At 39.9% G+C, this 18,172-nt stretch overlaps 1 protein-coding gene across 1 annotated transcript in view; it reads right to left on the bottom strand.

Moving 5' to 3' along the window:
* The window catches only part of LOC136877821 (kin of IRRE-like protein 2), a 981,929-nt gene that overhangs the window by 751,713 nt on the left and 212,044 nt on the right, over nt 1–18,172 (bottom strand). Inside the window, exon 3 of the mRNA XM_068228754.1 lies at nt 7,237–7,420. Coding sequence (XP_068084855.1) covers nt 7,237–7,420 — 184 coding nt within the window. The remainder of the gene's footprint in view (nt 1–7,236; nt 7,421–18,172) is intronic.

The following is an 18,172-nucleotide window of genomic DNA, read 5'->3' as shown; positions in this document are numbered from 1 at the left end:
GCCCTTATGTAATCACTATTGCGTGTTTCTGTGATGATTGGTAGTGCTGTGTGCTGTCTGAATATGAAGAGGAAAGTGTTGGGACAAAGAAAAACACCCAGTCCCCGGGCCAGAAGAATTAATCCCCGACCCGGCCGGGAATCGAACCCGGGACCCTCTGAACCGAAGGCTTCAATGCTCACCATGAGTCGGACTGAAACCAGTTCCTCAATATCGGTCACAAATATATTTATTTTCCGCTATTTGTTTTACGTCACACAGACCCAGACATATTTGGCATATGTCATACAACAGAAACCGAAAAATTGATAAAATTTGCAGTTTTTAAAATATTCCTAAATCGATAGAATCTCTCTTCCCCTTTAATTTGGCATATACATTTTAATTTTATGCTCATTAATTCTTGATATATAAGTGGTTATTCAAATCATTGCATCATGATCACGCCCACTTCTAGCTGCCAACGATGAATTTCCACTTCCTGGAAAGTGTCTAATGGGGGGAAGGAAATTGGTGTTCATACCACGTTGCTAAGGCAAAAGGTGAAGTGTGTCATCACAAAGGACAAAGCATAAAATCGGAGCTTTTTAGAGCAATTGAACCTACTGAATTTATGAAGTACCGGTTGACCTCAGTATGTTGGAAAGATGTTGACATGGTGACATACAAAATATGAATGAGGTGTTCAATGGAACCTTGTGGAATAACTGTCCCAAGAAGTTCTATACTGGACACAGAACAGTGAAGATGTGTGTGAATGATGCCGTCTGCCATTTTAACAAGGGACATGAGGATGAACTGGAAATTTTGAAGAAGATTGGTATCAACCCGGGAACAAATACCATTTGTGGACTCATCGAGACAACAGAAAATAGAGTCAGAAATAACGAAAAACACTCTAAACCTTCAGAAAAGACAAGGAGGTGGTATCTGAGAGACAGAAAAAGCCGACACTTGACAAATAAAAAGGCGTGGAAGGGCTGACTTACTCTGCTGAGGGTTTCTAGGGAAGTCCACTTTCTACCTCAATTTCCCGTAATTTGCAGTTTTCACAATGACCCGTATTTCCAAATATCGTTTCTACACTAGTAATTATGATATAGACAGATTGGTGTCATTTTGAAATTTAAAATGTCTGACATAAAGAACAGGTAAGTAAGTAAATTGTTATACTATGTTCTTAAATATGTTTTTTAAGACGCAACACAATGCTTCATCAATACATCAATGCAAATAATTCTTATATAATGGCGGAATCAAACATATTCTCTATGCCAAGCACTAGACTACTGTTTTAGCTTCAGAAAATGAAACATCTGTGGTTCTAACTTACTGTACGGTACTTGGTTGCAGAGATAGCTTGTTTGAAGTTTTGTAGACAAATTAACAACAAATATTTTAAACAATTAACGAGCATTCTCATTATGAGGACCTCTAAAGTAAACCATTTTAATGAGCTTTTAAAACTTGACCGACTAATATATTTTAAAAAGGAGATCGAACAAATTAAAAAACGAGATTTTCTCTGTATAGATGATATTCGAACTCACTATCTCCTGAATGCAAGGTCAAGGTTACGTGTCGCTAAACGCGTAGCGATCTCGCTCGGTACCAGGAATGTAAGTTCAGACCTATCTCTCCACAGCCGATGAAGACGCTTACAGGTACGGATGCGAAAATTTCGCAGTATATGTTAGTTAGTGGTTGGCTGTAAGGGTAGGCATTTTTGGTCACTGGAATTTATCTGATAATTCTTTATATTGTAGCCTGAGTAAACTCTGCTCTTCCTCTTGCAGGTAGCTTAGCACCTCATTATCATCAAGTTTTCGGTGACTCTGTGGTGGCATGGGCTAGGATCGGGAAGGTAGCTCACAGCTCCACAACCCATACCACATATTCAAATCGCTCAGTCCTTCTCCCTAAACTTTTCGTTTTCATGATTGGAAAACGAACACAAGACGCATAATACGTAAGTATAATAGGTACGAAACAGTTCGATATCTCTTAGCATTTTTATTGGAATGTTACATACACAGTATTGTAAGTAATAGATGGGGTGAAGTAGCTTCTCGACGACAAAAAATGTGGTATTAGCGAAAACAGGAGGTTGTGGAAGAAGGTAGTCCAAAGATTTAAAGAGATATAAAAAGTAAAAAATAGGGCAGAATGCAGTACGAAGGAAACATCAGTAGAATTTTTTAAACTAAGTGAAAAGATGACAACAAGGACTCAAATATTAACAAAAAGGGGAGTGAGAAAGATATTTTTTTTTTAAATTTGCTTTATGCCGCATCGACACAGACAGGTCTTATGACGATGAGATAGAACAGGGCTAGGAGTGGAAAGGAAACGGCAGTGGCCTTGATTACGGTACATCCCCAGCATTTTCTTGGTGTGGAAAGGGAAACAAGGAAAGCCATCTTCAGGGTTGCCGACAGTGGGGTTCGACCCAACTATCTCCTGGATGCAAGCTCAAAAAAATGAGACCCTAACCGCACGGCTGACTCGCTCTGTCTTGAAAAAACTTCAGCGGAATTTCATTTGAGAATTATGTCTTCAAAGGCTAAGGTAGGGCATATCCAGGTATTCTTTCTTTCTTTCTTTCTTTCTTTCTTTCTTTCTTTCTTTCTTTCTTAATCCGTTTAACCTCCTGGGGGAGGGTTAGCTTTTCCCTCGAACTCAGCGAGGGATCCCACCTCTATCGCTTCAAGGGCAGTGTCCTGGATCGTGAGACATTGGATTTGAGGGATACAACTGAGAAGGTGGACCAGTACCTCTCCAAGGCAGCTTAACCTGCTATGCTGAATGGGAAGATTGGAGAGGATAGACAAGGAAGTGGGAAGGAAGCGGCCGTGGCCTTAACTTAGCTACCATTCGGCATTTGCCTGGAGAAGAAGTGGGAAACTACGAAAAACCACTTCGAGGATGGCTGAGGTGGGGATCGAAGCCCGCTCTACTCAGTTGACCTTCCGAGGCTGAGTGGACCCCGCTCCATCCCTTGTACCACTTTAAACATTTCGTAGCTGAGCCGGGAATAGAAACCGGGCCTCCAGGGGTGACAGCTAATCACGCTAACAACTACACCACAGAGGCGGACTTTCAGGTATTCACCGCTACAAATTTCTGATCCGCCTGTAAAAACAAAAAATGATAAGTGATGATTTGAGCAGTTAGGGGGTGTTCTTTAAAGCGTTCCAGGCCATGGAAGAGTCGAAGTCAATTTTATATGAGAAATGTACTCTTTGGTAAGAGTTTTTGCCTGTTTTTTTTTTTCAACAAATCACCAATCAGAAGCTATTGATCTGCATTTAGGTTTGTCGCCCAGGTGGCAGATTTTCTAGTCTCTTCTGGAATGATAGGCTATCAAAGTAGTTGGAAATTTATCAAACATCTCCCTTAATAAGTTATTCCCACGCCTAATTCCTCTTTCTACAAACGTATATTCGCCCCAATTTGACCTCTTTAGTTTCAACTTTATCTTAATTTTGTGATGACTTCTACTTTCAAAAACACCACTCAAGTTTATTCGTCTCCCAATGTCTTTTCAAGCCTTCTCTCCACGGATAGCTCGAAACATTCCGCTTAGTCATGTTTTTCGTCTCCTTACTCCCAAGTCTTCCCACCCCAGAGTTTGGAACATTTTAGTAATACTATTCTTTTGTCGGAAATCACTTACTAAACATAAGGTATTTCGTTTCCGGGGGTGGACCGTGAAGTTTTTTATCAGACGATTTTTCTCAACACAAATTCCATATTTTTGTTGATATTTATTTCTAGGTCAACTTGGACAAACTCCTATAATTCATTAATAGTGCGCAGTAGAGTAGACTCAGTATTCCTCCCAACCTTTGTCATAAGTAAAACCTCTCACAGCTAGCGCACCTTGACCAGGCAAAAATTGATATCCATATTGACCGCAGACAGGCTCCTTACTAAGCTCATTCAAGCTGTGGTCAATAGGGAGGTTAAACAATGCAGGCGACAAAGTGAATCCAGCATTACACCTCTAGTGAGCGTAATTTATTTAGTTATGAGATATGCGTGTTGATACCTGTTTAGAGAATGATTACTAGACTGACGAGTTTGCTTGGAATCGGCAGTGACTTCAACATTATTTTCAGATGATTATGGCCAACGTTCCCGAAAGCTTTCCTAATGTCTACAAAACGAACTGTCACACTCCCCTCTTACATCTTGGCTACTCGTAGGACAGCATCTATTTAGGCAGTGTTGATATGTGTGTGATTGATACTATCAGCGTTCAAGAAATATACAAGTGGAGACGTGGGAAACTTAAACGGGAGACCGCTCAGCATACGTTCTGCAGTTAGACGAGTGATAGAACGAGTCCTGGATCAGCGGCTGTGAGATATTGTCACCTTCAGCTCAAACCAGAGATGGTATGAACCCAGTTCTTAACATACGCTTGGCTGTTAAATTAACTGCGAAATCATTTTTAATCACTCTAACAATGACATGATTTGGGCAAGGTGATGTTTCCACTTGAATGCTGTTGAGAGCTGAATCACTTTCTCATTTCCACTATTTGGTACAAGTCGCTCGGTTTTCAAAATGTCGGGGTAATAACTGTCACGGACTGTATCGTTCAGTTAAGAGGTTAAAGGTGATAAACGCTACATCTGAAAAATAACCGAATACCACATCAGGGGGTAATGTTACAATTTCGCGTTTAAATTAAGAACAGATCTTATGGCCTCCCTTTGGTGATAGTAGCAGTAATATCGTATAATCTGATACATGCACTTCTGTCTACGTTTCAGTCTATTTATTCAGGGATGGTTGAATGTTTAAATTTCCTTTGTCCATCTGTATTTGTGTTACACTTCTGCGTTGGATATTTAGGTCCTGGAAGCAAATAGCGCCTCCCAAACACGTGTTTAGTAACAAGCTACATCTTTTAATCAGTGCAAATTTATATTTTGGAATTTTGAAGAAATATGTGATTTCTTTTGTATGAAGTGTGCTATTGTGTGGCTGTGAATCTTTGAAAATCAGAGAATGGGATTGGAAACGAGTGGAAGCGTTTGAGATGTGGGTCTGGAGACGAATGCTAAGGATTAAACGTATTGAAATGTAAATAAAGCGTTCTGCAAGAAATTCAAGGTAAGAGAGAATTGATGCTAACAATACAGAGAAGAAGTGCTAAATTAACTGGCCACATCTTGAAACCTAATACATTTATTACCATTCTGGTGGAAGGGAAAAACACGGAGAAGAAAGGCCGAGGACGACCAAGGAAAAAATCCTCCTAAACTTCGCACAGAGTCTTCATTATTGTTCTTATGATGAAATGGAACGAGGAGCTGAGGACAGAAAAGAATGGCTACATAGACAAGGCATTACCAATAGACATTGATGATGAAAGCAAACATTTAGTCGATGCTATAAAAGGAGGTTCAGCTATCAACGACATCGTTACCAATGCTAATGCCTCGTGTCATCCAAAAGCTTTTGTTGTCATTCAATCATTCCCTATCTGAATTCGGATATCTAAGCTTGAAGATGTTTATCATTGCGAGGGGAGAAGGGGTGACATTTTTCTTGATTTCTTTTACCTGAACGCGGAATGTCAATTACCTGACGCTCGAATAATCAGTGCCCCCATTGTGGATGTCTCTGCATTGATGCTCGTGGGGTTAATTCGTGTAAGCAAGGCTGATCCTTCCGTACATTACCAAATATTAGTATAAGCATATTCCACGTTGAGGCAAATCTGCGAGGGGACGACCGAAAATCAAATGAAAATCTCGTGCTTTAAACCTGAAACAATTCAGTATACTCAAGGATAAGTTGCAAGACATTGGAAGAGCTTGACCGGAAAAGCCGACGCCGGATGATGCGAGAATGGTTGGGGAGAAGAAGATGGTAGCACTATTCCATTACGTGATGACGTCATACTGTGGTTGGACTCTAGTTGATGGTAGCACTATTCCATTACTTGGTGACGTCATACTGAGGTCGGACTCTAGTTGATGGTAGCACTATTCCATTACGTGATGACGTCATACTGTGGTCGGACTCTAGTTGAAGGCAGCACTATTCCATTACTTGGTGACGTCATACTGAGGTCGGACTCTAGTTGATGACTGCACTAGTCCTTCCTCTTTAAAATGGGATATTGAATATTTTCGTTGCTGTAGTTGTGTAGAAAACGTGCCTGGAAAGAGGGAGCGTGATCGAGCACCTGTACGATGGACAGATGGCATAAAATATGCAACAAAGACATCGTTCATACAATCTACCAGTGCAGCAGAAGACCGTGTAGGATGGAAACGGGTACAGAGAAATATCTTCAGAGATCACGATCCTCAGGATTGAGGGACCGATATAGACAGACAGTTGTGTAGGAATGATTCATTATTAGTGATTTAAGCCCACTAGGGAGCGTTTATGACTAGTTCTTTATGGATGCTCGCTTCCATTCCCAATACCTCTTGAGTCCTGCTATTCGTTGTTTTTTATTTCTTTCCTGTGAAAGAGGTCTGCGAAATTGAACAACCTTTGGTAGAGAAGACCACCAATTTACTAATTTACAAAATTTAGAGCGGTCTGAGACGTCAATATCAGAAGTTCCGCCGGAAGTGAAGTATTTTTTTAAAATTCATTGAGCTATATGCATCCAATCTTGTAGCTTTTGATGAGTGAGAAGATCTTCCTCGTAAGCATTCTCAGAACGTAGCCGTAAAATTTTAGACGCCTCTCATGTTCATATTTTGACACAAATATGTCTTTACTGTTGGAGGTTATCTGAAAATATGCGTCATGAATTTAGCTATAAAAATGTGTGATATAATGTTACCTAGAAACCGAGCAGGTTGTGATGTGAAGTACTGATGGATGACTATAACTGAGAGAAATGTACAAGGCTCTTTTATCAAAGAGGTCTCATCTCATCATACTCTGATTACTTCATTCGTCGTAGTTTCATAGACCGATACTCAGTTCCGCCTTTCGACGCAGTGAATACTAACTTGTGGACTCCAAATGTAATTAAACTGACTCGTTAGTTAAAAATAAATTAATTGCTACAAATTTGAATTTAATGTGTTGAAAGACATATTTATGATAATTTGATTTATCTGTCCCAAGCACAGTTTCTAAACAAGAGACGTATTCTAAAACAAAATGGATTGCAGTCAATGCCATCAGTAAGGCTAGTAAATCCGTGCACAAGTATCACGTTCCATTCATGAGTATGATAATGATTTTTCTTACCTCGAACGACGAGGCGCACTGGAACTGACGTCAGAGCGTCCTGAGTGGTGAAATCCGACGCCGTCACCTGACATTCCCATTCTCCGTCGTCAAACTCGAGCGTGGCGGCGCGGACCCAAAGACTGCAGTCTCCTGTCGATTGGTCCCCAGCCCATTCATACTTCTTCTCGTATATCCCAACGGGCTGGAAAGAATTGCATTCTGTGGTAGTTAACAGGGAAAGTACATTCAGAAATAAGGTATGCATAAATATGAATTTCAGAATAAGAGAACATTGAATATCTTAGTCATATTCACAGCAGTGGTGGTGGTGGTGGTGGTGGTGGTGGTGGCAGTGGTGTTGGTTGCGGGGGGGAAGGGGTGCGTGATTGGTTCAGCGACCTAGTTGCTGGATTCCCATCCAGAAGGCTGGGTTTCGTATCTCGGTATATCCTCGGCGAGATTTTAATCTCAAACTTCACGTGGCGACAGGAAGGGCATCCGGCCTTAAATACTCGGCCAAACATAAAATGAGCTGGGTGACTCCAGTGACCCCTGGAATAGCTGGGATGAGCTGAATACTGTTACGTTCCAGCCTTGTACAAAGCTCTACAACAAAACAGCATACAACAAGTTTATACGGTCATGTATTAATCCGTTATCTAACAAGACCAAACTCTCCAACAGCATTCTTGCCATTCCACTGTAAGGCACCTAAATATTGATGCTCATTCTTCTAAGAAGTGATGCTGATCTATAGAATATCAATCAATCAATACTGATCTGCATTTAGGGCAGTCGCCCAGGTGGCAGATTCCCTATCTGTTGCTTTCCTAGCCCTTTCCGAAATGATTTCAAAGAAATTGGAAATTTATTGAACATCTCCCTTGGTAAGTTATTCCAATCCCTAACTCCCCTTCCTATAAATGAATATTTGCCCCAGTTTGTCCTCTTGAATTCCAACTTTATCTTCATATTGTGATCTTTCCTACTTTTATAAATGCCATTCAAACCTATTCGTCTACTAATGTCATTCCATGCCATCTCTCCGCTGACAGCTCGAAACATACCACTTAGTCGAGCAGCTCTTCTTCTTTCTCTCAATTCTTCCCAACCCAAACATTGCAACATTTTTGTAACGCTACTCTTTTGTCGGAAACCACCCAGAACAAATCGAGCTGCTTTTCTTTGGATTTTTTCCAGTTCTTGAATCAGGTAATCCTGGTGAGGGTCCCATACACTGGAACCATACTCTAGTTGGGGTCTTACCAGAGACTTATATGCACTCTCCTTTACATCCTTACTACAACCCCTGAACACCCTCATAACCATGTGCAGAGATCGGTACCCTTTATTTACAATCCCATTTATGTGATTACCCCAGTGAAGATCTTTCCTTATATTAACACCTAGATACTTACAATGATCCCCAAAAGGAACTTTCACCCCATCAATGCAGTAATTAAAACTGAGAGGACTTTTCCTATTTGTGAAACTCACAACCTGACTTTTAGCCCCGTTTATCAACATACCATTGTCTGCTGTCCATCTCACAACATTTTCGAGGTCACGTTGCAGTTGCTCACAATCTTGTAACTTATTTATCACTCTATAGAGAATAACATCATCCGCAAAAAGCCTTACCTCTGATTCCACTCCTTTACTCATATCATCATATCATTTATATATATAAGAAAACATAAAGGTCCGATAACACTGACCTGAGGAACTCCCCTCTCAACTATTACAGGGTCAGACAAAGCTTTACCTACTCTAACTCTCTGAGATCTATTTTCTAGAAATATAGCAACCCATTCAGTCACTCTTTTGTCTAGTCCAATTGCACTCATTTTTGCCAGTAGTCTCCCATGATCCACCCTATCAAATGCTTTAGACATGTCAATCGCGATACAGTCCATTTGACCTCCAGAATCCAAGATATCTGCTATATCTTGCTGGAATCCTACAAGTTGAGCTTCAGTGGAATAACCTTTCCTAAAACCGAATTGCCTTCTATCGAACCAGTTATTAATTTCACAAACATGTCTAATATAATCAGAAAGAATGCCTTCCCAAAGCTTACATACAATGCATGTCAAACTTACTGGCCTGTAATTTTCAGCTTTATGTCTATCACCCTTTCCTTTATACACAGGGGCTACTATAGCAACTCTCCATTCATCTGGTATAGCTCCTTCGACCAAACAATAATCAAATAAGTACTTCAGATATGGTACTATATTCCAACTCATTGTCTTTAGTATATCCCCAGAAATCTGATCAATTCCAGCCGCTTTTCTAGTTTTCAACTTTTGTATCTTATTGTAAATGTCATTGTTATCAAATGCAAATTTTATTACTTCTTTGGCCTTAGTCTCTTCCTCTATCTCGACATTATCCTTGTAACCAACAATCTTTAGATACTGCTGACTGAATACTTCCGCCTTTTGAAGATCCTCACATACACACTCCCCTTGTTCGTTAATTATTCCTGGAATGTCCTTCTTGGAACCTGTTTCTGCCTTAAAATACCTATACATACCCTTCCATTTTTCACTAAAATTTGTATGACTGCCAATTATGCTTGCCATCATGTTATCCTTAGCTGCCTTCTTTGCTAGATTCAATTTTCTAGTAAGTTCCTTCAATTTCTCCTTACTTCCACAGCCATTTCTAACTCTATTTCTTTCCAGTCTGCACCTCCTTCTTAGTCTCTTTATTTCTCTATTATAATAAGGTGGGTCTTTACCATTCCTTACCACCCTTAAAGGTACAAACCTGTTTTCGCATTCCTCAACAATTTCTTTAAACCCATCCCAGAGTCTGTTTACATTTTTATTTACCGTTTTCCACCGATCATAGTTACTTTTTAGAAACTGCCTCATACCTGCTTTATCAGCCATATGGTACTGCCTAACAGTCCTACTTTTAAGACCTTCCTTTCTATCGCATTTATTTTTAACTACCACAAAAACAGTTTCAAGATCACTAATACCATCTATTACTTCAGTTTCCCTATAGAGCTCATCTGGTTTTATCAGCACCACATCCAGGATATTTTTCCCTCTGGTTGGTTCCATCACTTTCTGAATCAGCTGTCCTTCCCATATTAACTTATTTGCCATTTGTTGGTCATGCTTCCTGTCGTTCGCATTTCCTTCCCAATTTACATCTGGCAAATTCAGATCTCCCGCTACAATCACATTTCTTTCCATGTCGTTTCCCACATAGCTGACTATCCTATCAAATAATTCCGAATCCGCATCAATGCTACCCTTTCCCGATCTGTACACTCCAAATATATCAAGTTGCCTATTATCTTTAGAAATCAGCCTTACACCTAGAATTTCATGTGTCTCATCTTTAACTTTTTCGTAGCTTACAAATTCTTCTTTCACCAGAATGAAAACTCCCCCTCCCACCTTTCCTATCCTATCTCTACGATACACACTCCAGTGCCGTGAGAAAATTTCTGCACCCATTATATCATTTCTCAGCCATGATTCAACTCCTATTACAATATCTGGTAAATATATATCTATTAAATTACTTAATTCTATTCCTTTCTTTACAATACTTCTACAGTTCAACACTAACAATTTTATGTCATCCCTACTTGATTTCCAGTTCCCTGTTCCCTTATCACCGCTCCCTAGGTGAATATGAAAGTGATAAGGGAAAACCATATAAGCTGAACATGTTTCAATGTCCTACAAATATAAAAAGAATATTTAAATGCTATAACTTCAGAAGACTACAATGCCAACCCAGTATCAGCATTTTCTCTTTTTGACAGGATATGAGTAAGAAATCCCATCGAAACTTCAAGACAAGTTCGACCAGTTCAGTTCCAAAATGTACCATAAGTTTGTATATATTATGTGAATTGTGTAAAAATAGTTTTTAAGAATAGTTCTAGCACATGTTAATCTCCAATAAGTTATAAAAATGTACAGATGATTTAATCCCAATTGCATCGAGCCGTTTTCATTACCAACACTATGAAAGTTAACAGTCAATATATTTCCATTAAATGTGAACAAGAGTAGAATGTCACATTATAACTTTAAAACGTGGACGGCTTGATCACTCCTTTGCACTCTTATATAAATAATATTGTCTAAGATTAATCCTAAAGTAGCATCCACTCAGAGCTCTGACTTGGAGATAGAATTAATGGCTGATGATGCCTGCAATTCCAGGCGAAACATGTACCATACTCAAAGTTAATGTAATGACATTGTTATAGTCATAAAGACTCAACCCGTATTGAATAGGTGGTTTCAATAAATTAATGTTTAACATTTAATAATTTAATTTCAATACGGACAAAATGAAAATAATCACTTGTAATGAAATCATATGTTGTCATACGGTATCTAGCATTAAACTTGGGTCAAAATATGAAAGTGATATGGGTATAAAGATGGACATCCAGGTGTAATAATAATAATAATAATAATAATAATAATAATAATAATAATAATAATAATAATAATAATAATAATAATAGCGTGCGGTTAGGGTCGCGCAGTTGTGAGCTTTCATTCGGGAGACAGTGGGTTCGAACACCACTGTCGGTAACCCTGAGGATAGTTATCAGTGTTTTACCATTTTCACACCAGGAAAAAAAGCTGAGGCTCTACTTCAAGGCCAGGGCCGTTTAATTTCCACTCCTAGCCCTTTCCTATCCCATCGTCGCCCTAAGACCTATCTGTGCGACGTAAAGCTACTACTACTACTACTACTAGAACTACTAGTACTACTACCTTAGTGCATCAGACACATTGAATGTGACTGGGAAAGATGGGTATGAAGATATACGGAAGAGAGAAAGAAAAATCCTTGACCCAAATGTAAACACTGGGGAGAGGAGACTGAAATGTAACAAAAAATTGTATCAAATACTTTTTTTTAACTTTCTGTTTTGCGTACCTTGCACATCTCTATTAGGCCACTTCATTCATTAATAACAACACTTTTATGTCGCATTCAATTCAGTCGTTTTGATGAATCCTAAATCCCTCTCGAGAAATTCAGTAATGGAGGGTTTAATTTCAGTAAAATATATCATGACCTTATATGCTGTAAATGTAACTCTTATCTCGATCAGAATGTACCAAGTCTCTTGAAATTTTCGTTCGCGTAAAGCACATCATTACGTATATCAGGCGTAAGCTTTAATAATTCCTGAAGGCTCCTCTTATCATAATATCAGTGCCATATACAATAGTACATTACGCAACAAGCCTATAATGGCATTAATTACGACACGAGTATATTTATAAAACGAGCGAAGCGAGGGTTTTAATTACCATTACAGGCGAGTTGCATACGACTGTTTATGCTCGACGATAATTATAACTCTATGTTTTAATTATTCATAAATTTCTATCGAGATGTCATTTGACAGCTGAGTTTACTGAACAGAGCGCAGAGCCCATGCGCTGGGTTATTGATTTTCCGTGACTGGATCAGAGACCTTGACAATGTCCTTTGTTTTCAAAGCTTTGATAGAAGGTTATCATAACTTAGCTTTGTTTCAAATACAAATTGTTTATAGTACAGTTGGTGAAGTGAATTTGCGGGAATGTGCCGTGTGGTTGCGGAATATTGGAAGTAGGAGGTGCATTGATGTTAATATGTGTGTCCGACAAGTTTGATTTTGCTATCCTTACCTAATTGGTCAAACAGTTGTATCATAATGAAAATATGAACTCTGATTGGAGGAGAACTTGAACTATAATGGGCCTCATTAAGTTTTCAGGCATATAACATTTATATTTCGGCACCGTCGTGCATAAAATGTTTTAATATCGCACTAATACATTGAAGGTTCTCGGCGACGCAAGGAGGAGAGGGATAGGAGTGGGAAGGTGGCAGCCGTGGCCTTCATTAAGTTACAGCCCCAGCATTTGCCTGGTGTGAAAATTGGAAACCAAGGAAAACCATCTTTAGGGATTATGAAAGAGCAGAGAGACTGGTTGGATTGATGAGGAAGACGGAGGTGAATTGGTTTCGGGAATTGAGAATGGGCTTGACGAAGATGAGGAATACGGAAGATAAAGGACAGAAATCGCTTCAGACAACTCATAAAAGGGGAGGCAAGGAAGACACTAGTGGGAAAAGGGAGATCCTATAGAGAAGAAGAAGAGAAGGAAGTAGGAGAAAGGATGTAAAGGTAGTGACAGAGAGTGAAGGTGGAGAAGTCCAAGCTGCCTGCCTATTAATTTCGACATTCCTTTTGTGCTCCTACGTACCTAGGAATGAAAACAGAATTCTACTGGAATGGTTAATATGGATGTGTTAATCTATTATTTAATGGTGCCAAGATTTTTTATCGTCTTAAAAAATTAAATGCCTCACCCGGGATCGAACCCATGAACGAAGGGTTATGAATCCGACAATCTACTACTGATCCACCGAAGCAATGCGCGCTATTAAAACAGGAGTTTCTCACAAACACACTTCTGTATTTTGAAGTGATATTGAATGCATACAGACTTGCCTACCATGGTAAAAACGCTGTATATTGGTTTTATTTATTCCGCTCTCGTTGAGCACGGCAGCCTATCTGGTTCTCATTAAAATCGGTCGCGAAGTTTTAGCAAGTAATCAACCGGAAGTCCAGTGGAACGCTCGCCTTAATTCCCCTCGAGAGACTGTGACAAACTGCTGGCTGTACATCATGCTCCATTCACTCCAATCGTTGAAAACCCCTACTTGCTTCTGGTTTCAATTTATACACCGATTAATATCTATCTATTGTGTAGCTCATTTATATTACTTGAGTTATTTTGTTCATGTATGCATGGAGCAAGTTGGGAATTCACGAAAAGTAATTAGATAGTAAGGAAGTATACATTAATTACGCAAATTGTTGTTAATATACATTTTCTTACTATTTGATGTCGTGGAGACTTCAGAGAGAACTCTTGCAGGTTATTCCCGTGTACAAACTGCGCATCTTGGAGTGTGATGAGTAGACATCGGGTTTATTTGCTATATAAATTACTAATATAAGCAAGCACCTATCCTGTATAAAGTGGTGAACTATGCACTTACGTATGAACTTATTTTCATGCTATTAAACACTTTTATAAATGCAAACGTAAGTTTCCTTTACTAGATTCACGCGATTCATCCACATTAATACATAAAATCACGATCATTAATAAACAAAAAAAAATTGAATCTACTTAGAAGTGCGGTTACTCCACTCCTGCATAGTTCGTGGGACGTTTCAATCTATCAGTGTTCACTGCTAAAACAATATGCACACGTCTCCTGGATGAGACACGGTGTGTTAATCAATACACATAATAAATCAATTAGTAAGGCTGTAAGAAAACACAAACGTGAATACAAAGCTTAAATAGATACTCCTCTTTCATTGTATACTGCACACCCTACTTTTTCTGTCCATAATAGGCTTTGCAGTGCGCTACAACAATCTTATCCAAGTTTTCTTGTGTAAACATGTAGCGTTTGTCAGTTAAAATTAGCTTCAATGCGGAGAATGATCTCTCTACATTCACGGATAAGACAGGGCAGTACTTGAATTCTGGAGTGCACCTTTGTTGTTTTAATGTTTACTTGAAATTTTAATACAGCTGTAAAGTTCATTCAGAACAAGCCCACACTTTCCGCAAGAGTTCACGGCAGTAATTAAGCACTCGGATATAGTGGCCAATAGCTTTAGCCGTCCAGATTCCCTGGATTCACAAAAAGTTGAGATGTGATAAACACCCGTCGAATTTTCGATTAATTGATTTTGTCTTGTCCAACAGAAATGATCGAGCACGACATCTTGCTCTTCAGGAAAAGGAAGCAGGCTCATGGCTTAAGGCTTTTCCGTCGGCCAATGTGAGCACACTTATGGATAACATGTCGTTTAAAATCGCAATCGGCTTACGTCTTGGTTGCAAAATATTCCATTCACATAAGTGCATATGTGGAACGGAATTCGACGTTTATGGCCACCATGCTTTAAGTTGCCTTAAGAGTGCTGGTCGATTTTCAAGACACTGTTCAATTAATGACATTATCAAAAGAGCTCTTACATCTATCGATGTCCCTTCTGTCCTAGAACTGAGTGGAATTAATCTCACAGACGGAAAACGCCCTGATGGTCTGACTTTAGTCCCATGGAGCAAAGGCAGATCTCTCCTGTGGGATGCCACGTGTTACATTAGCACCATCTCATTTGCCTCACACCTGCAAGGCTGCTGGTTCTGCTGCGGAATTGGCCGTGCACAATAAAAGGGCGAAGTACAGAGCAGTAACGAACAAGTACATCTTCGTGGTATTTGTAGTCGAAACGATGAGGACGTGGTGCCAAGGGGCTAAACGTCTGATTTCGGATATTGGCTGACAACTATCAGCAATCACTGGAGACTCTTCTCCAACAGAATTCCTGAGACATCATACAGGAATTGCTATCCAGCGAGAAAATGCTGCCAGCGTTATGGGTACGTTTCCTGATAACGCTCCACTGGACGAAGTATTTTATCTTACACCCTAGACTTTAGAGCTGGAGCGAAGCTTTTAAAAGAAATGATTATTGAAATATTATTTTGTAATTATATAAATGTATGTAATTAAATTACTTATTCGATAGAGAGCTGTTATAAATGCCATTTAACTTGAAAACACAAAAGGACAATCTCCCACATCTTCGTAACTGTTGTCTTCAAGTTGATTGGCTCTCTCTTCATCGTTCTTACTCCTTCTCCATCCATTTCTTCTCAACCCCCTATCAACTCCTTTCTGCTTCCCAACCTCATCAGGATGATAAGCTTCAACAGTCACTGTGAAGTAGAGACAGTGAGATTTGATTTCTTGAAAGAACTTGTAAAACATGTTCAAATATGTATAATAATAGTCGAAGACATGCACAATAAATCCGAAATTTGAAATGTATACACTAATCTCAAGTATATGCACTCATAAACGTAAACATTCGTCCAATTTAACCTTCAAACGAACTTCTTTCTCGGTTTTGGAAGTCTACAAACCTGCAAACATTTGCATACATATCCAATGTCTAGTGATGAGATGAGACAGGTAGGGAGCGTATATAACCTGGTGTCGGGGCATAGTCTACTCCTGTCGAATAACACAAAGGGTCGGCGAACGTAGAGTGGGTCTTGCCTCACAAGAGGCCAATGCTGGTCCGTGGTACGACAGCTCTGTACCTCGACCGAACAACGGAGCAGAGGAGGGGTGGCCATGGCTCTACGTCTCTATATTAGGGAGACGGAGAGGAGCTGTTCTCCACCGTCGGCTGTCCTGAGAATGGTTTTCCCTTGTTTTCCATTCTCCTGCATTAAGGCGAATGTCGAGACAGTTTCTGGTATAGACCACGGCCACCAACCCTCTCACCTTCTCCACATATCTCCTTCTGCGATATAAATCTCCTGGCCTGAGAGATCGCGTCAACGTCAAGGAGGCCCGCCTTCCCCTTCAGGGGAGGAATGAAAAAATAGCAGTAGTAGTAACACAAAGAGTTCTGCTCAAGGTTTGACGTGCTCATCCGACGGACGAATAACTTTCAACAGTCTCATATACCGACACTCCATTTCAACATTGCGGCGAAGTTTGGAATTAAATTCAGGCTTTTAGTACGCAATCTAATAATTCCAATTTGTCAGTCTCTCCTACCCTCCAAGCTAACATTCGGTTGGTGAAATTTTTTCCACCTTTGCACCTCGAACTACGGTATCAGGACATACAGAACCGACCGAGTGGCTGCGTGGTTTGGTCACATAGCTCTCAGCTTACATTCGAGTGATTGTGGGTTGAAACTCTGCTGTCGTCAGCCCTCAATATGTTTTACCGTGGTTTCTCATTTTAATCATTTTTAATGTTATTTTTAACGTCCCACTAACTACATATTGACGGTTTTTGGAGACGCCGAAGTGCCAGAATTTAATCCCTCAGCAGGTCTTTTACCTGCAAGTAAATCTACCGACATGTGCCTGATGTAATTGAGCACCTTCAAACAACACCAGACTGAGCCAGGATTGAACCTGGCAAGTTGGGATCAGATGCGCCTCAACCGTCTGAGTCACTCATCCCGGCTTTCCACATTCTCAAAGTAGACAAATGCTGGGGCTGTGCCTTAATCAAGGCCACGGTCGACTCCTTCACACTCCTTGGCCTTTCCTGTCCACTCGTTCCCATAAGACCTGCATGTCTCATGAGACGTACAGCAAAAAAAAAAAAAAAAAAAAAACTTAATGCCTTAATGATCATGGCCATTAGGCGGGAAACTTACTAGTAGTGACCAAGTCTGACTTCGCACTGGAGGAACGCTGAATTAAATTCTTTTAACAATTTGTTTTACGTCGCCCCACTACAGATAGGTCTTTTGGCGAGGATAAGAGAGGAAAGGTCCAGAAGTGGGAAGAAAGGGGCCATGGCCTTAATTAAGGTACAGCCGCAGCATTCGCCTGGTGTGAAAATGGAAAACCACGTCAAACCATCTTCAGGGCTGCCGGCAGTAGGGCTCGAACACACTATCTCCCGGATGCAAGCTCACAGCTGCGCGCCCCGAAGCGCACGGCCAACTCGCCCGGTGAACGGTGAATTAATTGCGGTAGATCTCTTAAAGGTGTTTTATATAATAACTTCCCGTATTTAGACACCTTTCTTACTGAACACAACATGAAAATGTTTATTTGATGTGGCACATGAAATATCGTCCCACAAAAGAACTGTATTCTACTAGGTCAACTACAGCCTCGTGAAGAGTCAGTCCCTGTATTTTATTTATGACATATACCACGCGTCATTTCTCCAGTTGCAATATTTTTAACAAATACATTCCAGTGGGAATACCTGCTTACAGTAGTTTGACAGCGAAGTTAAATTACAATATAAATTATATAACAGAAAAATTTAACGAACAATAGTATATGACAACAAAATATTACTGGAAATTATATCAAAGCAA

The sequence above is a fragment of the Anabrus simplex genome, chromosome 7, assembly GCF_040414725.1.
Source record: "Anabrus simplex isolate iqAnaSimp1 chromosome 7, ASM4041472v1, whole genome shotgun sequence".
NCBI lineage: Eukaryota > Metazoa > Arthropoda > Insecta > Orthoptera > Tettigoniidae > Anabrus > Anabrus simplex.
The sequence above is the reverse complement of the archived record's forward strand: the minus strand, read 5'-3'. Positions and strand labels throughout refer to the sequence as shown.